Below are 21,758 nucleotides of genomic sequence, written 5' to 3' on the forward strand. Positions count from 1 at the left end.
TTGTGCAGGTCTACAATCTTGTCCCTGACATCCTTTGACAGCTCTTTCCCATGGAAGAGGTGGTTTCTGTGACTGGTGGCTTGGGAAGTTAGATTTGGATTCATATTCTCATGGCCTCAGGCATCAGACAAGAAAATTCTGATGGGAATTAGTCTCATTGCTGGATGGTCCACAGTCAGTCATGAATTGAACTGTTTTTAAAATCTAAATTGAATTTAAAACCATGTAGAGTGAGAGTGAATTTGAGCTGGTTTGGTATTTGTTTAGTTGAATGCTATTTTGAAGTGATAATGTGCCTTTCCAGGAACAATTCTGACTCTGTTATTATAAGACTATATTTATGATTGAGACACACTCAGAGACACAGACTGGCCATTATTCATACATTTGTACATGGAACAGGTTTTTTTTTTTTTTTTGTCTTTTCTTCACACGACGCTTCTCACAAACAGATCCAGTCCTACTTGATCTTCTGGCAAAGATTTTTTTGTCCGTCACCTCCTGCGATTAGATGAACTTGATTTTATCTCTTTAGAGGAGATAAGTGTTACACGGGTGCAGATAGCAAACGGCACTTACTATTTGCACGTCTACTTTTGTTGTTGACAATCAACGCAGGTTTGAAGCTAAATACCTCTCAGCCCACAGTAATACATAAGATTTCCTTCAGAATAGATGAAGGATTTTATATATATATATATATATATATATATATATATATATATATATATATATATATATATATTGTTCAATTGAGCAGTCTGTTGTTCCCAAGTCCTCGAGTCCAAGTCCCCTGAGGTCAGAAATGTCAGCGTCTCATGGTTGACCAGCAGTGTACACTTTCCGACAGTCCATCTGTCTAGATTTATTTTTGGTTGTTTACTTTTTTGTTTTCCTGCTTTCCCATCTCTCTCTTTTCCTCTATACTTGTACAGTGCAGTTTATTGAAATATTGAAGAACCTTTTCACTACTTTAGTGAAGTAAAAATGTTAATTTCTGTCTATTCGTCTTGACGGAGGTATGGAAAAATTCTTTATCGTAGGAGAATGAGTTTGCTGCATGTGCAACTTTCAGGCTCGGTCCTTTTTTGTATTGTTTTTTTTCTTCAGAACGCTCTTGAGCAATTAACATTTTTTCCATACCAGCTCAACTCCGAGCTGCCGTCAAGCCTGCAGAAGTGTTTGTGTAGATTTGTTTACGCAGCCTAATTGTTATTGTAGGACCAGTGAGTATTTTATGTGTCTACCTAAAAAAAAAAAAAAAATACCAGCAAAAGTTGCTGCATCTGGAGGCTTCATACCTTTGTGAAATAGATAAAGTGTAAAATTGTAGCTGAAGTTTAAAGAAGTGCCGTCCTCCTGTACTGAATCTTCTTTGAGAAATGTCACCCGGAAATGCTGAGAAGATCCCTAAGGTTCTGTATATAAATATCTCGAATATTTTTAGAAAGCACTTGGATTAGAAGTCTTTCAGTGCGAGAGTCTTAATATACACAGCTGTTCACTGTCTTGTTTTTTTTGTTTTTGTTTTGTTTTTTTATGACCACCTGGTTTAAAGCTCTGTTGCATAAGTAATAACCTCGAGGTATGGAGATATGTCTTTATATTTGATCACACTGAGAAAAACGATGGAGCGTGCTGGTCCTAGAGCACAGATCTGGATTTTTGTCTTTTTCCTCAAACTCTCATCTTCAAGACAGCAGGCGGAATGATGTGGCCCCGTGTCCATATAAGGACAAAATAATGCTGAGCGAGCAGTGGACTTACTGAGTCATTCATTCACTCGCATACTTGAAAGCAAAAAAAAAAAACCTCTTTTTGTAGGGGAGAAAATGTGATCAGGTGAACAATGTGAGGATTTGAACACTAGTGTAAAGAATCCTGGTCTGAAATGACCATCCTCAAACTTATTCTTAATCACTGTCTATAGATATGTTATGCAGGCTTTAACTAAGGAGACTGTGTGTATGGATTACAAAGAAAACGAGCAATTAGATGTTAATCTGATGCTTCAAACTAAAGAATCAAAATGATCTAACTTCATTCAAAATAAATAAATGTATATACTGAGTATATTTTATATGTAAAATATATGTTGGTGCACCTTGTATAACTGCATGAACTCTAATGGCACAGCCAACCTCAAGCAGACTTCCAAATGATCATCAGTCCTGGTGGAACGGTATTTAGACTTAATAATCTTCATTTGGGGAAAAGACGACTCGCGTAAATAAGTGGAGTCGCTCGAGTTTTGTCCTGTACGTCAATCAAGTGGCGAATGTCTCAGAAGATTGACCATGTTCACACGGTACTTCAGCTCAGCCACAACAAAGTTTACTTTGGGTTATTATTGAATGTTTATACAATTTGTTAACATTTGGAGAAATTACCCTACACTTTATATAAATACTTGAGTACTCCAGTATTTGACAGTTTCATGTGCTTTTAGTATTTATTAGTGTTTAGTTCACTTGTATGCTACATGCAGGAAGTGCACTTTTTTGGAGCCGATAAAATAAAAAGGGAGCTGGTATTGGTTGACGAAGTTGTAGTGCAGTTATTTCAAAAGCTGAGGATGTGACGCATCGTGATACGAATCATTGAAACGATAATCGGAATCAAATCGAATCGTGTAACCAGTTAAGATTCACACCCCTACTGTCTGGCATACCAGCTGATCGGTGGCTCCAGAGAGACCGAACATCAGCCAAGAAAGTCAACACACACACACACACACACACACACACACACACACACACACACACACACACACACCTACTCTGGAGGACATCTACTTGGTGCATTAGGAGCACTTGGTGTTCCCGGGACTTCAGAGACGCATCACACTGTGCATCACAAGTTCTTTAGGTCGATCGGGACAAGAATTCTGGGTGTTAAATCAGCCATCTTTTCTCTTTTTTATTCATCCTCTATTTCCATCGTGTGCTCAGAGATTTATTATTTATATATATATATATATATATATATATATATATATATATATATATATATATATATATATATATATATATATATATATATATATATATATATATATATATATATATATATATATATATATATATATATATATATATATATATATATATATATATATATATATATATACAGTGTATATATAAAAACTTTGAGCATGGATTTTAACTGTAATCAGCATCAACAGTCTACTACATGAACAATTTTAAGCATTACATTAAGGAGAACATACAGGCACTACACCTCTATACCCTCGTCTATTCATGTCTCTAACAGTTTCAGCTATTTTAAAACAATGTCCATTGTTAAAACCGCTATACAAATAAATGTGTAGAATCAAATTGAACTGGATGTCAGTGGATCAGGGCTTTCAGTTGTACTGTATCTCGGGGAAACAAGCTGCAGCTTGACCTGCCTTATCATGTTTTAGGAAGGAAGGCTGACTCCAGCTCTGTGTGTGTGTATCGAGTTGGCACTGAACCCACAGTGACTTGGCACTCGGTTACCCATATCCTAAATAATACAATGCAGCTTGTCATGTTGGAGGGAGACCAGAGAGTCAAAAAGAAGTGTCAGAAATGATGAAAATACACTTTTATTAGTACAAAGTGCTGATCATAAAGACAATTACCAAAATAACAATTCCCCTTGCACTCGGCACGACTGCTTTCATAGAAAGTTCATCTGGACAATCTGAATGAAGAATTCTGATGTGAGCACTGTGGTAAAATTAGGTACTGGTGTAGAATAAAGAGACCTGCGGTGCATCGTAAAGGTGTTTATTAGGGTCGTGGTCAGAGCTCTAAAACAGGCCATTCAAGATCTTCTACTCCAACCCATGTGAAGCACATCTTGATAGATCTGGTTTTATGCACAGGGATATTGCTATGCTGGAACAGGTTTGGATCTCCTAGTTCAATTGGATTAAAGATTTCATTCCCTCTTTACAATCTATCCTATTCTATACAATCAACTTGGTAGTGATGTTTTGAGAAGGAACGTTTTGTATCAGTTTGCTTTTCATTCTGACATGCTTTTCAGCTCACCAAGGCTTTTTAAGAAGGTTTTTTTTAGGGTATTTTTTTTAACTTCCTGTCCATTGGAACCAGTCTGACCATTCCACTCTGATCTCTTTCATCAGCAAGGCTGTTCCGCCTGCTCAACTGACATTACTTGGATGTTTTTCACATTTGTTTCCACTATTTTGTGTAGTCGGTGTCACTGACATCACTTTTATTTTTTTTACTCATTGATTTTATTTATTTTTTTGAGAACATCTGAAGCTCTTGCCTTCTACAGTACCTGCATGATTGTATGTACTGAGCTGTTACTACATGAGTGCATGAATGAGCAGGTGAATGATGAGTGTGTAATATATCTCTTGCCAACTCTTAACTAGGATTTTACTGCAACATTAAAATGTACTTTCAGCTCGACGGCACTGTGGACATGAGCGAGCGACGGCTCATACGCTCAGCTATCAGAGAACTACGCCGCCGCGAGATCGAAGACCTGGAAGCAGCGCTCACCAATAAGAGATTCAGACGAGCCCAGGAGCACAGACACGATGATAAAGAAAACCAGCATCGGTAGGAAAATGATTTTTTATTTTATTTATTTTGTAAATAATAATAAAAAAAGAAAAAACACAGCCGTGCGATTGTGTCTGAGCTCAGCAATATGTAAATAAAACCCGGTGAACCCGACTCCTGTGCCATTTCTGTAACAAATTGCCTGTTGTATTTGATCTGAGTCGGTCAATTCATGAAAAGCCAAGCCCCACAGCGCGTCTGCTTTCTCCCACATACTGTACATTCAAGTATGGAGAGAATTTCACTCCTTCGTCCACTTTCACATTTTCCATTCTTAACGATTTCTCAGACCGGAGTTTCTGCTTGGCAAGAAAAACATTCTGGTATGTGAGCGTCCAGCTGCAGCAGCACAAAGCTGTCAGTCACTACATTCTGCACAACTGTCACTGTGTTTCTCTTGAATGTGTGTGTGTGTGTGTGTGTGTGTGTGTGCGCGTGCGTGCATGCGTGTATTCACAGGCCTGATCTGGCAGCATCCTCAGACTTGCTCTCTAGGAAGCTTCAGGACATTCGGGACATTGATGAGCTTTCTGTGATGGTAGGAAACAGGAGGGAAAAAAAAATTGATTCAAAACCATAATTTCAACTTTTGACCTGTTAAAGTATGTCAGTATAAAAGTAAACAACGTGGTGGATTGATTTTTAAAAAAGTGTGCATCGATTTATTAATAGATGATTATCAGTAGATGTTCTATACTTTTATTATTAAGAAAGCGATCAATAATTTGCAACCAATATTTGATATGTAGATCGATCCCAGCACCACTGCTGCTACGTTAATGTGACGTATCACAGCGCTAAGCAGACCGAGGCGTGTCCTGAGAGACACATAGAATACAGATTAACATGGCAGAGGTAGAGCTGTAACTTCCTGAAGACAGAACAGGAAAAGAACATCTGGTTTTATTCAATCTTTTTTTTTTTTACTTTACACTACAAAGCAGTCATTGTGAAAGGGCCATGCGTTAGAAGCCTGAAGGCACTTGAGTTAATTGATTATTTGCTGTCTGTCCGAATCAAGAAAATGAAAGCGAACTATCTGTACTATTGCAAATACGAATCAAAACGAATAAAAAAAAATACGCATGTATTCGAATCGCACTGCATCGCATCACTTTGGTAGCTGCTTTATATGTACTATATCTTTATTGTATCGTATCGTTGGCTGTGCTTCGAGATGTGAATTAAATTTTTTTCCACAAAGATGCCTATGATATAAGATCAGTAACACCCTGAAACTGAATTACAATGCAGTAGCCAGGGTCATACAGAGAATTCTCCAGATGCGGTCCATCAAAGATGCTGTGCCTCAGGTGCAGAAGCTGCTTCAGAAAACAGATGCGTGAGTGCTGCAGCATCGTTTTAGAGGTTGCAGAAGTGGAAGGTCCGCGTGTCAGTGCTCAGATCGTACGCCGCACACTGCAACAAGTCTGATTGTAGGCCGTTGTCCCAGAAGGAAACTGATTCTGAAGCTGTCCAAGAGTATGAATCACTTGTACCATGTCCTGTGGACTGATCACACTAAGATGAACTTGTTTGGCTCAGATGGTGTCCAGCATGTGTGGTGACGCCCTGGTGAGGAGAACTAAGAAAACTGTGTCTTGACTAGCATGGTGGTGGTAGCATCATGGTCTGGGGCTGCATGAGTGCTGCTGGTACTGCAGTTCATTGAGGAAAACATGGATTCCAATATGCAATGTGACATTCTGAAGCAGAACATGAAGCCCACACTTCAGAAACTGGACTGAACGGCAGCTTTCCAACATAACGACCGCAAACACACCGCCAAGATCACAACTGCAGGTGAAGCTGATGCGGTGCCAAACATGTATTTTGTTAGTTTCCTTACAAGTTGTTGGCTACTGAATCTCATTCTTTTCACTTTACTTGTTGTTGCCACGTTAAGGATTTTCCCAGGCCCCCCATACAATTATAGATCCTACCATAATATAGTACATTTTCCGTATATAGCAACAGGCAGTGTTTGGATCGGCATCTGTCTGTCTGTATCGTTTTTTTTTTTTTTTCCCACTCCAGTCTGAACAAAATGTCAGTCCTAAATACCTACTTTTATTTTCGACAAGCTGATGGGGTGGTCTGATATTTTTGGTTCCCTCTGGGTAGACATTTCTCTTTTTTTTTTTTTTTTTTTACGAGCAGCTTTTGCCTGGGCATTGGTTTTTGAGCGCAGCAACGTGCCATATTTAGTCGTCTTTGCTCAGAATCGTTCATGGAACAATGTCATCGCCTGCAAGATGCTTGGGAATAGTTTCTCTGAATTCAATCCGATTTTCAATTCATTTTTATTTGTATAGCGCTTTAAAAAAAAGACATTGTCTCGAAGCAGCTTTACACAGATAAAGAGGTTATAAAGTTTATTATATAATAATTTTGCTTCTTATAATTGAAAATTTGTCCCCAATGAGCGAACCAGATGCGACCATAGCGAGGAAAAAACTGCCTGAGATGGCATGAAACCTTGAGAGGAACCAGACTCAAGAGTTCTTCATCTGGGTTGCACTGAATGTCCATTTTTTACAGTTACATTTTAAAGTGTGCAGCTCAGTGATCGGTGCCATTGATCCATTGTAGACTGTTTATATTAATTACAGTCCAAATCCATTCTCCTAGTTCTTGAGTTGCTCATTAAAGTAATAAATCTTTAGGCTGTTGATGTGTAAATCCTCTCCAGCTACACATAGTTTTCTCCAGTTGAAAAGATCTACATCTGATCAGAATGTAGTCAGTATGGGTGTACATCACATGATCCAGTTGGAAAATAATACCTTCATTGGTTCTTCTGGCTCTTATTCGCTGCTACATGTGACACCTATAAGGTTGATGTGCTTTTGGAGCATCCCATTCCGCATTTAGTCTCCATTTCCTGTTAGATGAGCCTCCATTCTTCTGGGTAGATGATCTAGATTTTGGAGTGCACTTATTTAAAATAAAAATCTTATTCTCTGAGTTCCAAGCTTTTATTTCTAGAGCACCACCATCTGCAGAAAATGGTCTCCAATATAAAATGTATGACGTATGAGGTTGTACTGTATATGCAGTATTCAGACCACTTAAGCTAGCAGCCTATATTTCATCAGGCACAGATGTGAAGGAAACGAATATAAAGAAAACGAAAGCTTCACGATGTAATTGCGTGTGATGCACGTATACGGGTGCGATGGAAATGCCTCGCGCAAAAAAGTTTCAGAAAGTAAATTGATAGAAGCGAGTTTTATTTATTTATTTTTTTGGTCATCGTTTGTGACGGAAAACTAACCTCCAGCTTCAATGTGTTATTATTCCAAATATAATTTCTCTTATATCAAGTTAATGTAATATTTGTGTCATTTTGTCATTCTAGTTAATAATAAAAATACAGCATATAAAATATAGTTCCTTTTTTTTTGTAGAATATCTTTTTTTGTTTTTAGAACGTAATTAATTTCTGTCTGTTTATTCCTTCTCTTGTTTGTAGCTGCGAGGTAGCACCGAGTTCGAAGAGAGGAAACTCATCCGTGCAGCGATTCGCAGACTGAGAGATGAGGAGATTGAGGGTACGGACCTGTACTCCTGTACTCCTGAATGAAACGCTGTGTCATTAGCGCGGATGTACGTCATAACACTTGTCTGCTGTCCCACAGGTGCACTAGAGAAGGTTCATTTAACCAGGCAGCATATGGAGAAGCAACAAAAGCCTCAAAGAAACTTGGACATGGAGGTGAGTGAATATCAGGAGGTGACGATTTGTGACGTTTTCTCTTGGTGAAAGGTGCCGTTTGTAATGAGTACAGTACAAGGATCTGTTTTGTTTGTGAGCATATCGTCTTTCTACATTTACGAACACTACAGAGATTCTCCTCGTTTTGCTGGACAGGTTGGACATATTTGATGGAGAATGACAAGGCATGAGCGACAGCTGTTTAGGTTCTGGTATTAAGAATGGAAAATTGGTTGCGCTCTCTGGTGGGAGGGATGGAACACACACTTTCACTGTCAAATCAGTCGACAATGGACCAAAGCAGGGTTTTGAGTCTCACACTGCCTTAAAGTTCAGACAGATGTTGTAGCTGGTTTCATGTCTCTGAAAGGAACACATGCTAGGAGGAGGGTTGCGAAATTCTGGGAATTTTCAAGACTCGAAACTTTCCATGGATATTAACAGGAATAAACTGGGAAGTTACAAAATTGGCGTATAACAGGGAACTTAAATGTATTTGGGGGGGGAACAAATTTAGCAGAAAGATCTCAGTTAAAACAGACAGATTTCGTTCAATTTCAGTTTAATTTCTCCCCTGCACATTCACCAATCACATGCAGACAACTTACTGCAGGGCCACAGAACACACGTCCTTTCTTAAAATACTGCACATCAAAGAAAAATGTCCGTCTTGCTGAGTATTCATGTAAAATTTACATAACTATTACATACGTTTATGTTTAAAACTTGTGTTGTGTATAGACAAAATTATACTAACAATTTAATCAAAGTAAAAAAACATTTTTTATCTGTATTAGTTTGTATAAATGTCGGCTTATGACCAAACAAAATGTTTATTTTATGTAATTGATATAATTGTCACCAAATTTCTTAATAAATTCCCATAAATCCTCATAAATTCTAGTTAAGTTTGAATATTTCTAAAATTCCCCAGATGAAGTTCCCATGGAATGTTTCCGAATAGTTTCCAGGGATTTACCAGAAATGTTCCACCACTTTGCAAACCATTAGTAAGGAGTAATGTGATTGGGTGGGGAAATGGCATGGAATAAAGGGTGAAGGAATTTAATTTATTTTTATTAGTAGAGCACTTTTAACAGTGGACATTGTCTCAAAGCAGAAATAAAGCGGTTGTAAAAGAAAGTATAAGTTTGTCTCTAATGAGCATATCAGACATCCAAACATCCCAGTTCACCAAAACACTCGATACCCACAATCCCTCCAGATCTACTCCTTTACCTCACACAAGGCTTGACTAAACAAATGTTTTTTCAGCCTAGACTTAAACTTGTGTGGTCTCAAATACTAATTGGAAGGTTGTTTCAAAACTATGTAAGAGGAAGCTCTGCCCCCTGCTGTAATCTTCATTATTTGAGGTACCAACAAATAACCTGCACCTTTTGATCCAAGTTGGCGTGGGGATCATAATGTAACAAAAGTTCACTGAGACACTGCATGGTGCGAGACCTTTCAGTATTTTCTTCATTAGTAGTAGTGGGAGATTTTATTGGGAGCCAGTGTAGACTGAGGAGATACCAGGTCATGTTTAGTAATCAATAAATGTATTTCCTAAATAATAGGATACAAAATACTGAAAATCTGCACATTAGAACCTCAGACACAAAGTACTAAAATTACACAAAGGCTCGAGTTTCTCACACAGGAAACATGGATCCTGCGCCGACCCGGTTTATTAATTAAAAGCTTATTGTTGTAAAAGTTTTCAGTTTTCATCTTTCCCACAATGCGTGCCGATCTCCGGAATGCTGCCTTCTCATTCCAGAGGCTTTGTGCACAATGGCTTTTGAAATCGGTGTGAAATAAATGTTTTGGTTTCTCTTGCGTTTGCTCCTGAACTGCAGAACTGACCAGCGATTCTCCACACGACACTTCTGTTTGGGTATTTTAGGTCCTCAGCTCTTCTTCTCCATAAGAAGTCGACTGTGAAGCAACCAGTGCTCACATGGCTTTCGGCTCCAAGCAGTGAGTTAATCAGTGTGCTTTAGCTCATACAAACATCTATTGAGAGTTAAGACCCTGCTTATGAGTGATAACATCTAATAGCAGGATATAAGGCAGAGTATTAATGTGAGAGCTTAGACCTTGCTTTCATTTCAATACAGGAATCAACGTGCAATAAATCTCCTTGTGAGCACAGCGAAGCTTTTCTTCCCAATCGCGGTTTGAACCTTTTCCAGAGAGAATGGCGTTTGAATAGAGCATTGAATGACTGCTTTTTTTGAGTCATGATCGCTAAGTTGTTTGGAATTAGATGATGCATAAATATGAGGTCGTTAATGAAACAGGATCAAGCATGTTTATAGCAACACAACAAACATTACAAGATGGGGCAGAACTCTGATCCGGAGCAGGTTCGGGAACCGAATCGACCTCCTGGAATGTGTCACCGGAAGTCTTCTTTTTGGAGTGTGTCGAGCACCTTCTCCGATTCGCAGAACATAAGGCAAACGGCTTTCTCTTTGTGTTTTACCGATGACTGTGTTGTACAACAGATTAAATGGGAATTAGGAGGAAGGAAGGATTTTGTACAGAATTAATTTCAGCTGAGTAAAACACTGGGGTCTTCTGACTCCTGATGAGGGGTTGCAAAGGGCCGGAAATTTTCTATGGGAACTTGATTTGGGGAATTTGAAAAATGTTCCAAGTTGGAAACTCATCTAAAATGTATGGGAATTTATTAGAAATATGGGGAAGTAAAAAAAAAAACAACTATCCTATACAAACAAATATTTTGTTTGGTCATAAGCTGACATTCATGCCAACATTTAATTTTGCAGACTGCAAAAAAAAGAGGGGCGGGGCCTCAGTGACCCTGCAGGAAGTGTGCTGTGTGCAGTTGTGATGGATGAATACGAAGGGGAGAAATTTAATTGAAATTGCATTAAATCTGGTTTTAAATTGCAAGGTTTTTTTAACCAACCTACAATTTTGTAAATTCCCAGTTTATTCCTGTTAATTCCCATGAAAAGTTTCTTGGAAATTCCTGGAATTCTGCCCACTCTTGTCACAGTGCAGTAATTCAAGATTTGCATGAAAAAATGTCTGTCAAAATGAGACGTTTTCTTCTAACTTCTTTTTTTGGTCCGTGCTGCTTTTCTGGCATGGAGCGAGCGCTGATGCTCGGAATTCCATTGTTATGTTCATTTTTCCTTTCGGTGATGTCTACTGCATGAAAAACAGCTGCAGCCTCATGCCCCAGGATGCAGGTCTTAACAGTCCACACTGTTCTATAATTTGTGAGTCGGAACCAAAACTGGCTTCCTTCAGGTCAGTGTCCTCGTCGAGTTCCTCACTGCGAACGCTTCAGCACTCTGTGGAATGCACCGACCGTGATCGAGGAAAGATTTCGGTTCAGCTAAAGCAGGATGTTTGTCATACATCGCTAATTACATGTTTGGTATGAGATGTCTGTAAGACTCTTAGGGACATTTCTCAACACGCTACTTCCTGCTGCTCAGGAAGTCGAGATAACAATTGTACAATTAAAAAATATAATTACTGTGCAAAGGGTTTAGGAAGGTGTGGAAAAAATGCCGAAAAGTGAGAATGCTTTCAAAAATAGAAGTGTTAATATTTATCAATTCATCAAGGAACACCTGCACTTTGAATTCAGCAGGTATGTTGTTCCAAACATCTTGGAGAACGATGTAGGCTGTCTCAAATCCTTCTGTAATCCCAGACAGACTCAAAGAGTCTGAGATCAGGGCTCTGTGGGGGCCAAAACTATTACTTCCAAGACTCCTTGTTCACTATGCTGAAGATAGTTCTTCATGATTTGGGCTGCACTTTTGGGCTTGTTGTCATGCTGCACAATAAATTTGAGGCCAATCAGATGCCACACTAATGATACTGCATGATGGATACGTATCTGCTTCTTTACTTCTCATTAATCTGAAGGAAATTTCTCACTACTATTGCAGACATGCAGCCTCAAACTTGCAAGCAAACACCACCATGCTTCAATGTTAATTTTATATACATATACAGAGTATGTGTGTGTATGTATGTCTTTATTGAATGTCTATAATGATATAGTATAATATAGTCTCCATGGCTGCTCATCAGGAATAAAAACACATCGTTTACCTTCACTGTTAAATTCTGTGCAGCTGCTTTGAGACGAAGTCCGTTGTGAAAAGTGCAATAGAAATAAACTTGACTTCAAATTCCAGGTTCAGTACGTCCCTCGGTATTTAAGCTACGGTTTGGTTCAATTTCGTTACGTTTATGGGGAACAAATGCAAAACGTTAAATTGCTTGTAGTTTTTTTTATTAATGTAGTTTATTGTTATTAACATTTGTCAACATCAAGAGTTTACAATTTTAAATAAAATGCCTGCTTGGTTCAATAATCTAAAATAATATTTTATAGACATTTAATAACAAATGATGGACAAGAGAATAAAATAAATCAAATGAAATATTTTTTTTTAATTATATTAATTTGGCAAAAATTAAATATAGTTTACATTTGGTAGACCCCATTTGGGTAATTAGTGTGTGTGTGTGTGTGTGTGTGTGTGTGTGTGTTGAAGCCGGACATAAAATGCTAAAGAATCCATATCGCTAGACTGCCGTAAAAAACGTTGGGAGAAAGTGTCATCGAGCAAAACAAAATTTGGGTTTTACACAATGCACTACAAATCATATTTCCAGTAACGGAGGGAGGAGCCACAGTGACACTGTGCTCACTTTAAATACTTTTTTATAGCCCTTGCGTTGTTGTGTACTGTTTGTTTTTAAGTTGAATAGTAATAAATAAAACAGTGACACAGCACTTGCGTAAATAGTTAACTCATGATTAATCGCAACTAACCCTAACCCTGTGCATCATGGCGGATTTTGGTGCTCCATTTGAGACTTGGCGCAAAGAAAGAAAGGACGTCGTGAATAAACATGTTGCGTGGATGGTTTTAATTTCTCTTTTATATTCATTAATTTATATTTGTTAATACAAAATGGTAAAACGAGTGCGTGCTGCATTAAGTGCGTAAATAAAATTTGTGCCGTTTTAAATTTGCGCCATCGTGTTATTAATGCGTTCATTTTAACATATGTATTATACATAAACAGCATTTCTCTATTTGTACGTAAACTGCCTGAACTTTCCCGAGAGGATCTTTTACTGACGTCTGAAACGGAATAAAGTTTTATTTCACTAGAAGCAGCTCGAATAAAATCCACTCTAATTGCAGGGACGAGTACGTAGGACAGATTTAATGGAAAGGATTTCACCTGTTTTACCTCCTTTATAGATTTAAATTCTACCTGTTCCAACATCTGAACCATAATTCTGTCCTCACTGGCAGTCAACACACACACACACACACACACACACACACACACACAGTGTCATGACAGTGATGTGACTCACCAGACTGTTATTAACGCCTCTTACTCACACATCTGGCTGACTTTCTTAAACACATAGACGGGCCCCGAACTCGACACTCACCGAAATGCGAAGAATGTGAAAAATCTCTGTCGTATTTATTCAATTGCAACTGTTTGACCAAGTGCTTCAACATGTACAGAGTCTCTCTCGCGCTCTCTCTCTCTCTCTCTCTCTCTCTCTCTCTCTCTCACTCCGTTGCTTTGTGGTTTTACATTACGTAGGATTTACCACCACCCAGTGGTTAGTCATCAGGCCCCGTGTGAAGGGATGGTCTTCCATAGTTAAATATTATTTTAAACAGTGAAAGGAGTAAATAATTAATTATAGTTTTATGTTTTAAAAATAGCTGCAGGATATCAAGTGTCACAGAACAGACTGAGACGATTCCCCAGCGATTTTCTTTCTTTTCTTTTATTATTCTTTTTTTATTTCTTTATTATTTTTTGGGGGATCTGGTTCTTATAAGAGCAAAACAGGACTAAATCTTTGGGATCCTCACAAATATTGTGTTTTAGGTGTTCTTTCCACTGCTTCTGTAATTTGCTTGCATTTAGATGGCTCAGGATATCTGGGGTTTCATGTGTTCTCTTTGTGCATGGGTGGGTTTCCTGTGGGTTCTCCGAGTTCCTCTTACTAACTATAAAATGTCCGACCGGCTGTGCTGAATTGCCCCTGGGTGTGAACATACATGCGACAGTTTGCGTGTGCGCATGGTACCCTGTAACACACTGGCATCCCACCAGGGTAAATTTGCATGTTCTCACATGTTCCTGAGATTCAGCACAACCAAAATAAAGCACTAATGTATTGACGTTGCTGATTGGTTTGTTAGATTTGTAGTGGCAGATGCTGATTAAGCACTAATCTCTGCCTGTTTTAAGGGAAATACATTTTTGGGCCTTTAACTCCAAATTCTTGACCCATTTCTTGATTTTCTCAAGTTGAACACATTTGTTTTTGCCTTGTCTGAGTCTTACCGTTTTTAGTCATTATTCTCAAAGGCATCTTGATAATTACAACATCCCAATCCACCCACGTAAAGTTTTCCCCTCACACACCTGGTTCCACTGCTCAGGGTCTGAGTTTAATCAAATGTGCTGCAAGTGGAATTGAACGAATATGTAGAGAGGAATGTAGGAATTAAGACTTTCTTAAGACAACTTGTGGAATGTAATAAATAAATAATACATTATGCATGACTATTCATCCATTCATCCATCCATCCATCCATCCACTGGGAATATAGATTTGTTTTGCACATGCAAACCATTTTTTAGCGTAGGAGAAAATCCTGACAAACGGAGGGAGTAAATGAATAAAGGATGGAAGGAATGAAGACATTTGTTAAAGTATGCTGAAATAAGTAAAACAGTTAAGATCATATCTTTAGGAAATTCAATATTAAATGTAAAATGCACACTAAACTATTTAATACAAAAGTTCCAGTTTTGTAATTGTATTGAATTTATTTCATTACAATATATAATTTGTGCCAATTTAATTTATTATATAATAAGTGTATTGCATGTACTGCATTATTCTATTAAATACATTTCAAAAAATTTTCAAATTTGTTAAAATTATTATTTTATATATTATTCAACCGAGCAGCAGGCATTTTATTTAAAATTGTTTCGAAAATTCCAACTGTTCAATGAATGTTGATATATATATATATGTGTGTGTGTGTGTGTGTGTGTGTGTGTGTGTGTGTGTGTGTGTGTGTGTGTGTGTGTGTGTATTGCAACGCACTACAAATCGTATTTACAGTTCGGAGGGAGGAGCCACAGTGACAAGTTTTTATAGCCCTTGCATTGTTGTGTACTGTTTGTTTTCAAGTTTAATAATAATGAATAAATTGGCTCCGTCAATCGATCAAAATATTTAATCATGATTAATTATGATTGTCACGAGTTAACTCGTAACTAATCACAACTTAATCGCATATTTTTATATATACGTGTGTGTATGTATGTATGTATGTATGTGTGTGTGTGTGTGTATATATATATATATATATATATATATATATATATATATATATATATATATATATATATATAATCCTTTGATTCAGACAGACAGCAAATCATCATTTTACTTGGGTGCCTTCTGACTTTGACCACATGTCCCTTCCACAAACAGACTTTGTAGTGCAAAAAAAAAGGATAAAGTAAAACCAAAAGTTATTTTCCTGTTCTGTCTCCAGGAAGTTACAGCTCTGCCTCTGCCATGTTAATCTGTTTTTTATGTGACTCTCAGGACACGCCTCGGGCTCTGTAATGCTTTAATACGTCACATTCACGTAACAGCAGTGGTGCAGAGAGAACACGCTCTAGAAACAGTTTAACGAGGAGAAATCGATCTACATATCAAATATTGGTTGCAAATTATTGGTCAGTTTCTAAATAATAAAAGTATAAAACATCTACTGATATATATGATGTGTATTTGTGTGTGTGTGTGTGTGTGTGTGTGTGTGTGTGTGTGTGTGTGTATATATATATATATATATATATATATATATATGTATATATATGTATATATATATATATATATATATATATATATATATGTATATATGTGTGTGTATGTATGTGGATGTATAGTAATGCAATATAGATCTTTACATAATTACATACTGAAGCTCAAAGCAATTCATTTTGGATTTTTCGACAGTCGTAGGAGCCTCAGGTGCAATTTGTCAAATTTCTAGCATGCAGACAAAATTCTAATTTGGATGTCTTTAGCATTAGCTCAATGCCAAATCATAACATGAACTGAATTTATTTCAGCTCGAATAATAATATAGGCCATTCATAAATAATAGCTTATGGCGCTCGTTTAGAACCAAAAATTACACAAATGCTGATTTTGGAAGAAGGGTTTCGTAGGAAAATACACATTCGAAGGCAGACGGAAAATATTTGGCCGCCATTTGATCCATCGCCTTCACTGGCTGTCATCTCGTGCCTTACTCCCCCCCAACCTCCTGCTTCTACTTCTACTACTACTTCTTATAGCGATATCTTAGAATTCTCATTTTCATGCCGAAATTGTATAATTCAGGAGTTTCCAAACTGCTCGAGTGAAACATCCAGCCCTGGTGTGCGCTAAAGCCTTCAACATTACAGCCAGGAATTAGGGCAATGATGTGGATTGAGCAGAAATAAATGTGTGTATGTTCTGAAGCAGATTTATGGGTGGTGTAATTATAGGTGTGGTTCGAAGCCGTTTGAACGCTACTGCAGCGAACGTGGTGGTTTAGTGGCATCGGGTCGGAATTCTTGCACTCGCAGGCTCTGAAATTAGCAGACGACGATTGAAGGTCGATTAGGGGTGACGTTTTAACGGCGTGTATCCGTCTACCTGCGAGCGGTTTCAGAGCAGAAGACGAGGAAGCCACATGAACAGAACGGGGGAGGAGTTTGGGGAGGAGAGTTTGGTGTGGGAGGAGCCGAATACAGAGGTAGAGTGCGACTCATTCTGAGCACTGCACATGTTTGGATTTGAAGGAGAAGACGAGAGCTCCTGGACAGGAAGGTAAATAAATAGTCTATTATTACTTGGGTTTTTTTTTTTTTTTTACAGACCAAAAATCTCAAAATGTTCTGAGTGGTTTGACTGTTATGTAAAATCTGACTGCAGGTTACTGAGATTTTTTAAGTCTAAATGAGAGAAAATGTTACTTGATTCAGTTGAATTGATTGTAATGGTTTTGTGGGGGTTTTTTTTCTTTTTTTCTTTTTAAAAAACTTTTTGGTTAATATTTGATTGAATTAGTTTGTATCTGTGCCTGTGTGTGCTGTTTTGATTGAATGAGCCGCAAAAACATCATAAAACATAATTTATGTGATTGTGTGAATGTGTGTGTTTGTGTAAGAGACAGAGAGAGAAAGCATGACAGAGAAAGAAAGAAATGGAGAGAGAGTGAGAGAGAGAGAGACAGAATGACACAGAGAGAGAGACTGACAGTGAAAGAGTGATGCACAGAGTCACAGAGAAATTAAGCCGAATGTTTAATAAGAGACACAGACACACAATGAGACACAGACAGGCAGAGAAAGACAGACAGAGAGACACAAAGCGAGAGAGACGGAGATAGAGAGAAAGTGAGGGAAAAACAAACGAGGACAGAGAGACAAAATGAGAGAGAGAGAGAGCGAGAAAATAAGACAAAGACAGACATGATCAGATACAGAGAGAGCCAGACAGACACACAGAGTGAGAGACTGAATCAGAGAGAGGCAGACATACAGAGAGACAGAATCAGAGACAGAGCGAGGCAGACAGGCAAAAAGACAGAGTCAGAGAAAAAACGAGGCAGACAGACAGAGAGTCAGAATCAGATAGGAAGACAGACAGAGGGGCAGAGAGACAGAGGGAGGCAGACAGAGAGAGCAAGACAGACAGAGAGACAGAATCGGATAGGAAGACAGACAGAGAGACAGAGGGAGGCAGACAGATGGAGCAAGACAGAGCGAGACAGAATCAGAGACAGAGCGAGACAGAATCAGAGACAGAGCGAGACAGAATCAGAGACAGAGCGAGACAGAATCAGAGACAGAGCGAGACAGAATCAGAGACAGAGAGGCAGGCGGAATCAGAGACGGAGCGAGACAGAATCAGAGACAGAGAGGCAGACAGATGGAGCAAGACAGAGCGAGACAGAATCAGAGACAGAGCGAGACAGAATCAGAGACAGAGCGAGACAGAATAAGAGACAGAGAGGCAGACGGAATCAGAGACGGAGCGAGACAGAATCAGAGACAGAGAGGCAGACAGACAGAGACAGAGCGAGACAGAATCAGAGAAAGAGACGCAGACAGACAGATACCGAGCAAGACAGAATCAGAGACATTGAGGCAGACAGACACAGACAGAGTGAGACAGAATCAGAGAAAAGACGCAGACAAACAGAGACCGAGCAAAACAGAATCAGAGACATTGAGGCAGACAGAGACAGAGTGAGACAGAATCAGAGACATTGAGGCAGACAGACAGAGACAGAGTGAGACAGAATCAGAGAAAGAGACGCAGACAGACAGAGACCGAGCAAGACAGAATCAGAGACATTGAGGCAGACAGACGGAGACCGAGCGAGACAGAATCAGAGACATTGAGACAGACAGAGTGAGACAGAATCAGGGACATTAAGGCAGACAGACAGAGACAGAGTGAGACAGAATCGGAGACAGAGAGGCAGACAGACAGAGACAGCGCGAGACAGAATCAGAGACAGGGAGAGAGACTGAGTGAGATTTTAATAGTAAAGGCTTCAGTGCAGAAGGTTTAGTGTTTGTGGTCACAATCTGAAAACCACATTGGGATTTAACTAAAAGACAGCATGTGTGGAAACCTGACACACACAAAGGCTGAGCGAAATCTCTAGGACACACAAACACACAGACACACAGAGGACATTAGAGAGAGCTTTTCTCCTGCGTCTCGGCTGAGTGGCCTGTAATTATCCTGTAGAATTTGCTTATACTTATGTGTTTCTGATGTATTTTCCTTTGCACTTAATGCCCCCTTTTTTTGCTTTCATTTTTTTTCTTTTTTGTTTTAAACTGTGTTAAGCGGAAAGTGTTCGTCTGCTGGAGCTCCAAACTTTTAACAACGCAAATCTGTTTGAATAAAGCACCAAGAGAACACACAGGATTCGCTCCGAAAGAGTGCTCGGGCACGAATAGCTGGAGTTTTGTGTCATTTCCCCTGGCATGCGATACAACCACACACACACACACACCTGCATTTTGGCCCGATGTAAGCAATTAGTCATGACAGACGAGTCTCTCTCTCTCTCTCTCTCTCTCTCTCTCTCTCTCTCTCTCTCCCTCTCTCACACACACACTCACACAGAAGCTCTTAATACTGTTCTAACAGGTGTGCAAGGTCACTGTCAGTTAAAACAGACAAGACTAATGTTGTGAAAACTCTGATCCTCTGAGTGATTATCGCTCTCCAACACACACACACACACACACACACACACACACACACACACACACACAGTCATTGCTGCTCACGTCATTCTCCTGATCTCCTTTGACATTTCCTTAACGGCATGAAATGAAACATCATTTCCAACAAACAATGACGACATTCCTCAATCACCACCCTGCAGTTTCAGTTCAGTCCAACACACGCTGAGCCGCAAAGTCTGTCGAATTCTACGCTGTTTATAGAGGCATTTTAGTGCCTTTTTTATTAACCGCAACCAAACGAGTTATTTATGTGAAATCTTAATGTGGTATTATAGAGGGAGAATAATCAGTGACAGGAAGGTGTGAGAAATCATTCATGTGATTTGTGTGAATGTGCACACAGACAGACAGACAGACAGACAGACAGACAGACAGACAGACAGACAGACAGACAGACAGACAGACAGACAGAGAGAATGAGAGAATGAGAGAATGGGAGCGAGAAAGACAGACATCGAAAGAGAGACAGAAAGAAAGAAAGATAGAAAGTGAAAGACACAGACAGAGAGAGACGGAGAAAGAAAGTGAGCGAGACAGATGGACAAGGAGAAAGACAGACAGACAGAGAAATGGAGAGCGGAAGACTGAGAGAGAGACAGAGTTGAAAGAAAAAGGGATTGTCTGTCTATCTCTCTTTCTCTCTCAAAAGGGGATTAATAGGAACCGAGGTGGAGCGTGAAAGACAGACAGACAGACAGATATTGAATTGAGATATTTATATATTTATATTGTATTATCGAAGGCGACTAATGCCAGTGTTATTGCTCAATATTTAGTTTTATTCCTCTTATACTAACAGCATTTTGCATTTATATATATATATATATATATATATATATATATATATATATATATATATATATATATACATATAATTTATTTTTATTCCTGAGGCACACATTAACCCTCATTAAATGTCCCTAAAACTGAGAAAACTTTGGCTAACATTTTGCTGCACACTAATCGTCTGGTCTAAATTTGAGCTCCACAGTAATAAACTGTCTTTACTTCAGATGCACCTGAAGCGGCGATTTATCGTTCACAAATTCGAAACCGCCTTTAAAAAAACTACCACTTGATTTTATTTTATGTTTTTGCTTTCAGGACGCACTGAAGGACATCGTGGACAAGCCTGAGCGTAGCGAGAAAGTCCACAATCAAACGCTGAGCGAAGAGGCCCCTAAAACAGGTCAGTTAACCATCAACACACCAGAAACCTTTTGCCCTTTTCTCCACACGCGGCCGTTTGACGGATTACAAAACGAACTCGAGCAGACGGCGTTCAGCAGCTCAGACCTCACAGCCAGTCCACGACTTTCACCACTGAATATTTCCCCCTCTTTATGTAGCGTCTGTATTCTTCTAAATTGTATTTTATTTCATTTGTGTAATTTTATTAAGGCCCATTGTCCCAAAGCAGCTTTCCAGAGATAAAGTTTGAATTTATATGTTAATGCCTATAAGTTCATCCCTAATGAGTGAGTCAGAGGAGACAGTGGCATGAAAAAGGGACAAACTTACAGACAATAACATCTAAATTATAATAAACTTGATCTCTGTAAAGCTGCTTTGAAACAAAGTATGTGAATTACAATCCATTCCAAATGTATATTAAGAGAAAAGGGTGTGATCCCCTTTAAAGTGAAGTGAAATGTTATTTTATATACAGTATCTGATTACAGGGTTGCTTTGTATTCCTGTGAAAAACATCATTGTACAATTTGGTGAGAAAAAATTTAAAAAGTAGGAACTTTTTTATTTTATTACATTTTTTAAACAGTACTGCATAAAAAGGAAATCTTGTTCATCAGGGGTTCTGGAGTTCACTGGTTATCTCTTCATCGAGGCACCTGTTAGTGGGTGGGATTTATTAGGTAGCAAGTGAACACTTTGTCCTCAAAGTTGACGTGTTTGAAGCAGGAAGAGTGGGCAGGCGTAAGGATTCGAGTGTTTTAGCGACTGCATCAAATTTGTTTTTTTTTTTCAAAAAATTCTTGCAAATGGCAATTTTGTAATGTTTCAAACCTGGAGATGATCCGCATTTCTAA

General features: G+C 38.6%; 1 protein-coding gene across 9 annotated transcripts in view; it reads left to right on the forward strand.

Moving 5' to 3' along the window:
- smtnb (smoothelin b) overlaps nucleotides 1–21,758 on the forward strand; it is a 61,971-nt gene that overhangs the window by 7,389 nt on the left and 32,824 nt on the right. For 7 of the 9 annotated variants that reach the window (XM_046842122.1, XM_046842126.1, XM_046842123.1 and 4 more), the window contains 5 exons: nucleotides 4,429–4,586; nucleotides 5,049–5,127; nucleotides 8,065–8,143; nucleotides 8,231–8,307; nucleotides 20,815–20,899. In XM_046842122.1, the coding sequence (XP_046698078.1) occupies nucleotides 4,429–4,586; nucleotides 5,049–5,127; nucleotides 8,065–8,143; nucleotides 8,231–8,307; nucleotides 20,815–20,899 (478 nt within the window). Of the gene's footprint in view, nucleotides 1–4,324; nucleotides 4,352–4,428; nucleotides 4,587–5,048; nucleotides 5,128–8,064; nucleotides 8,144–8,230; nucleotides 8,308–17,129; nucleotides 17,267–20,814; nucleotides 20,900–21,758 lie in introns of those variants that run through there. The other 2 variants (XM_046842124.1, XM_046842129.1) reach the window with 2 other exon arrangements.

The sequence above is a fragment of the Silurus meridionalis genome, chromosome 27, assembly GCF_014805685.1.
Source record: "Silurus meridionalis isolate SWU-2019-XX chromosome 27, ASM1480568v1, whole genome shotgun sequence".
Classification (NCBI taxonomy): Eukaryota; Metazoa; Chordata; class Actinopteri; order Siluriformes; family Siluridae; genus Silurus; species Silurus meridionalis.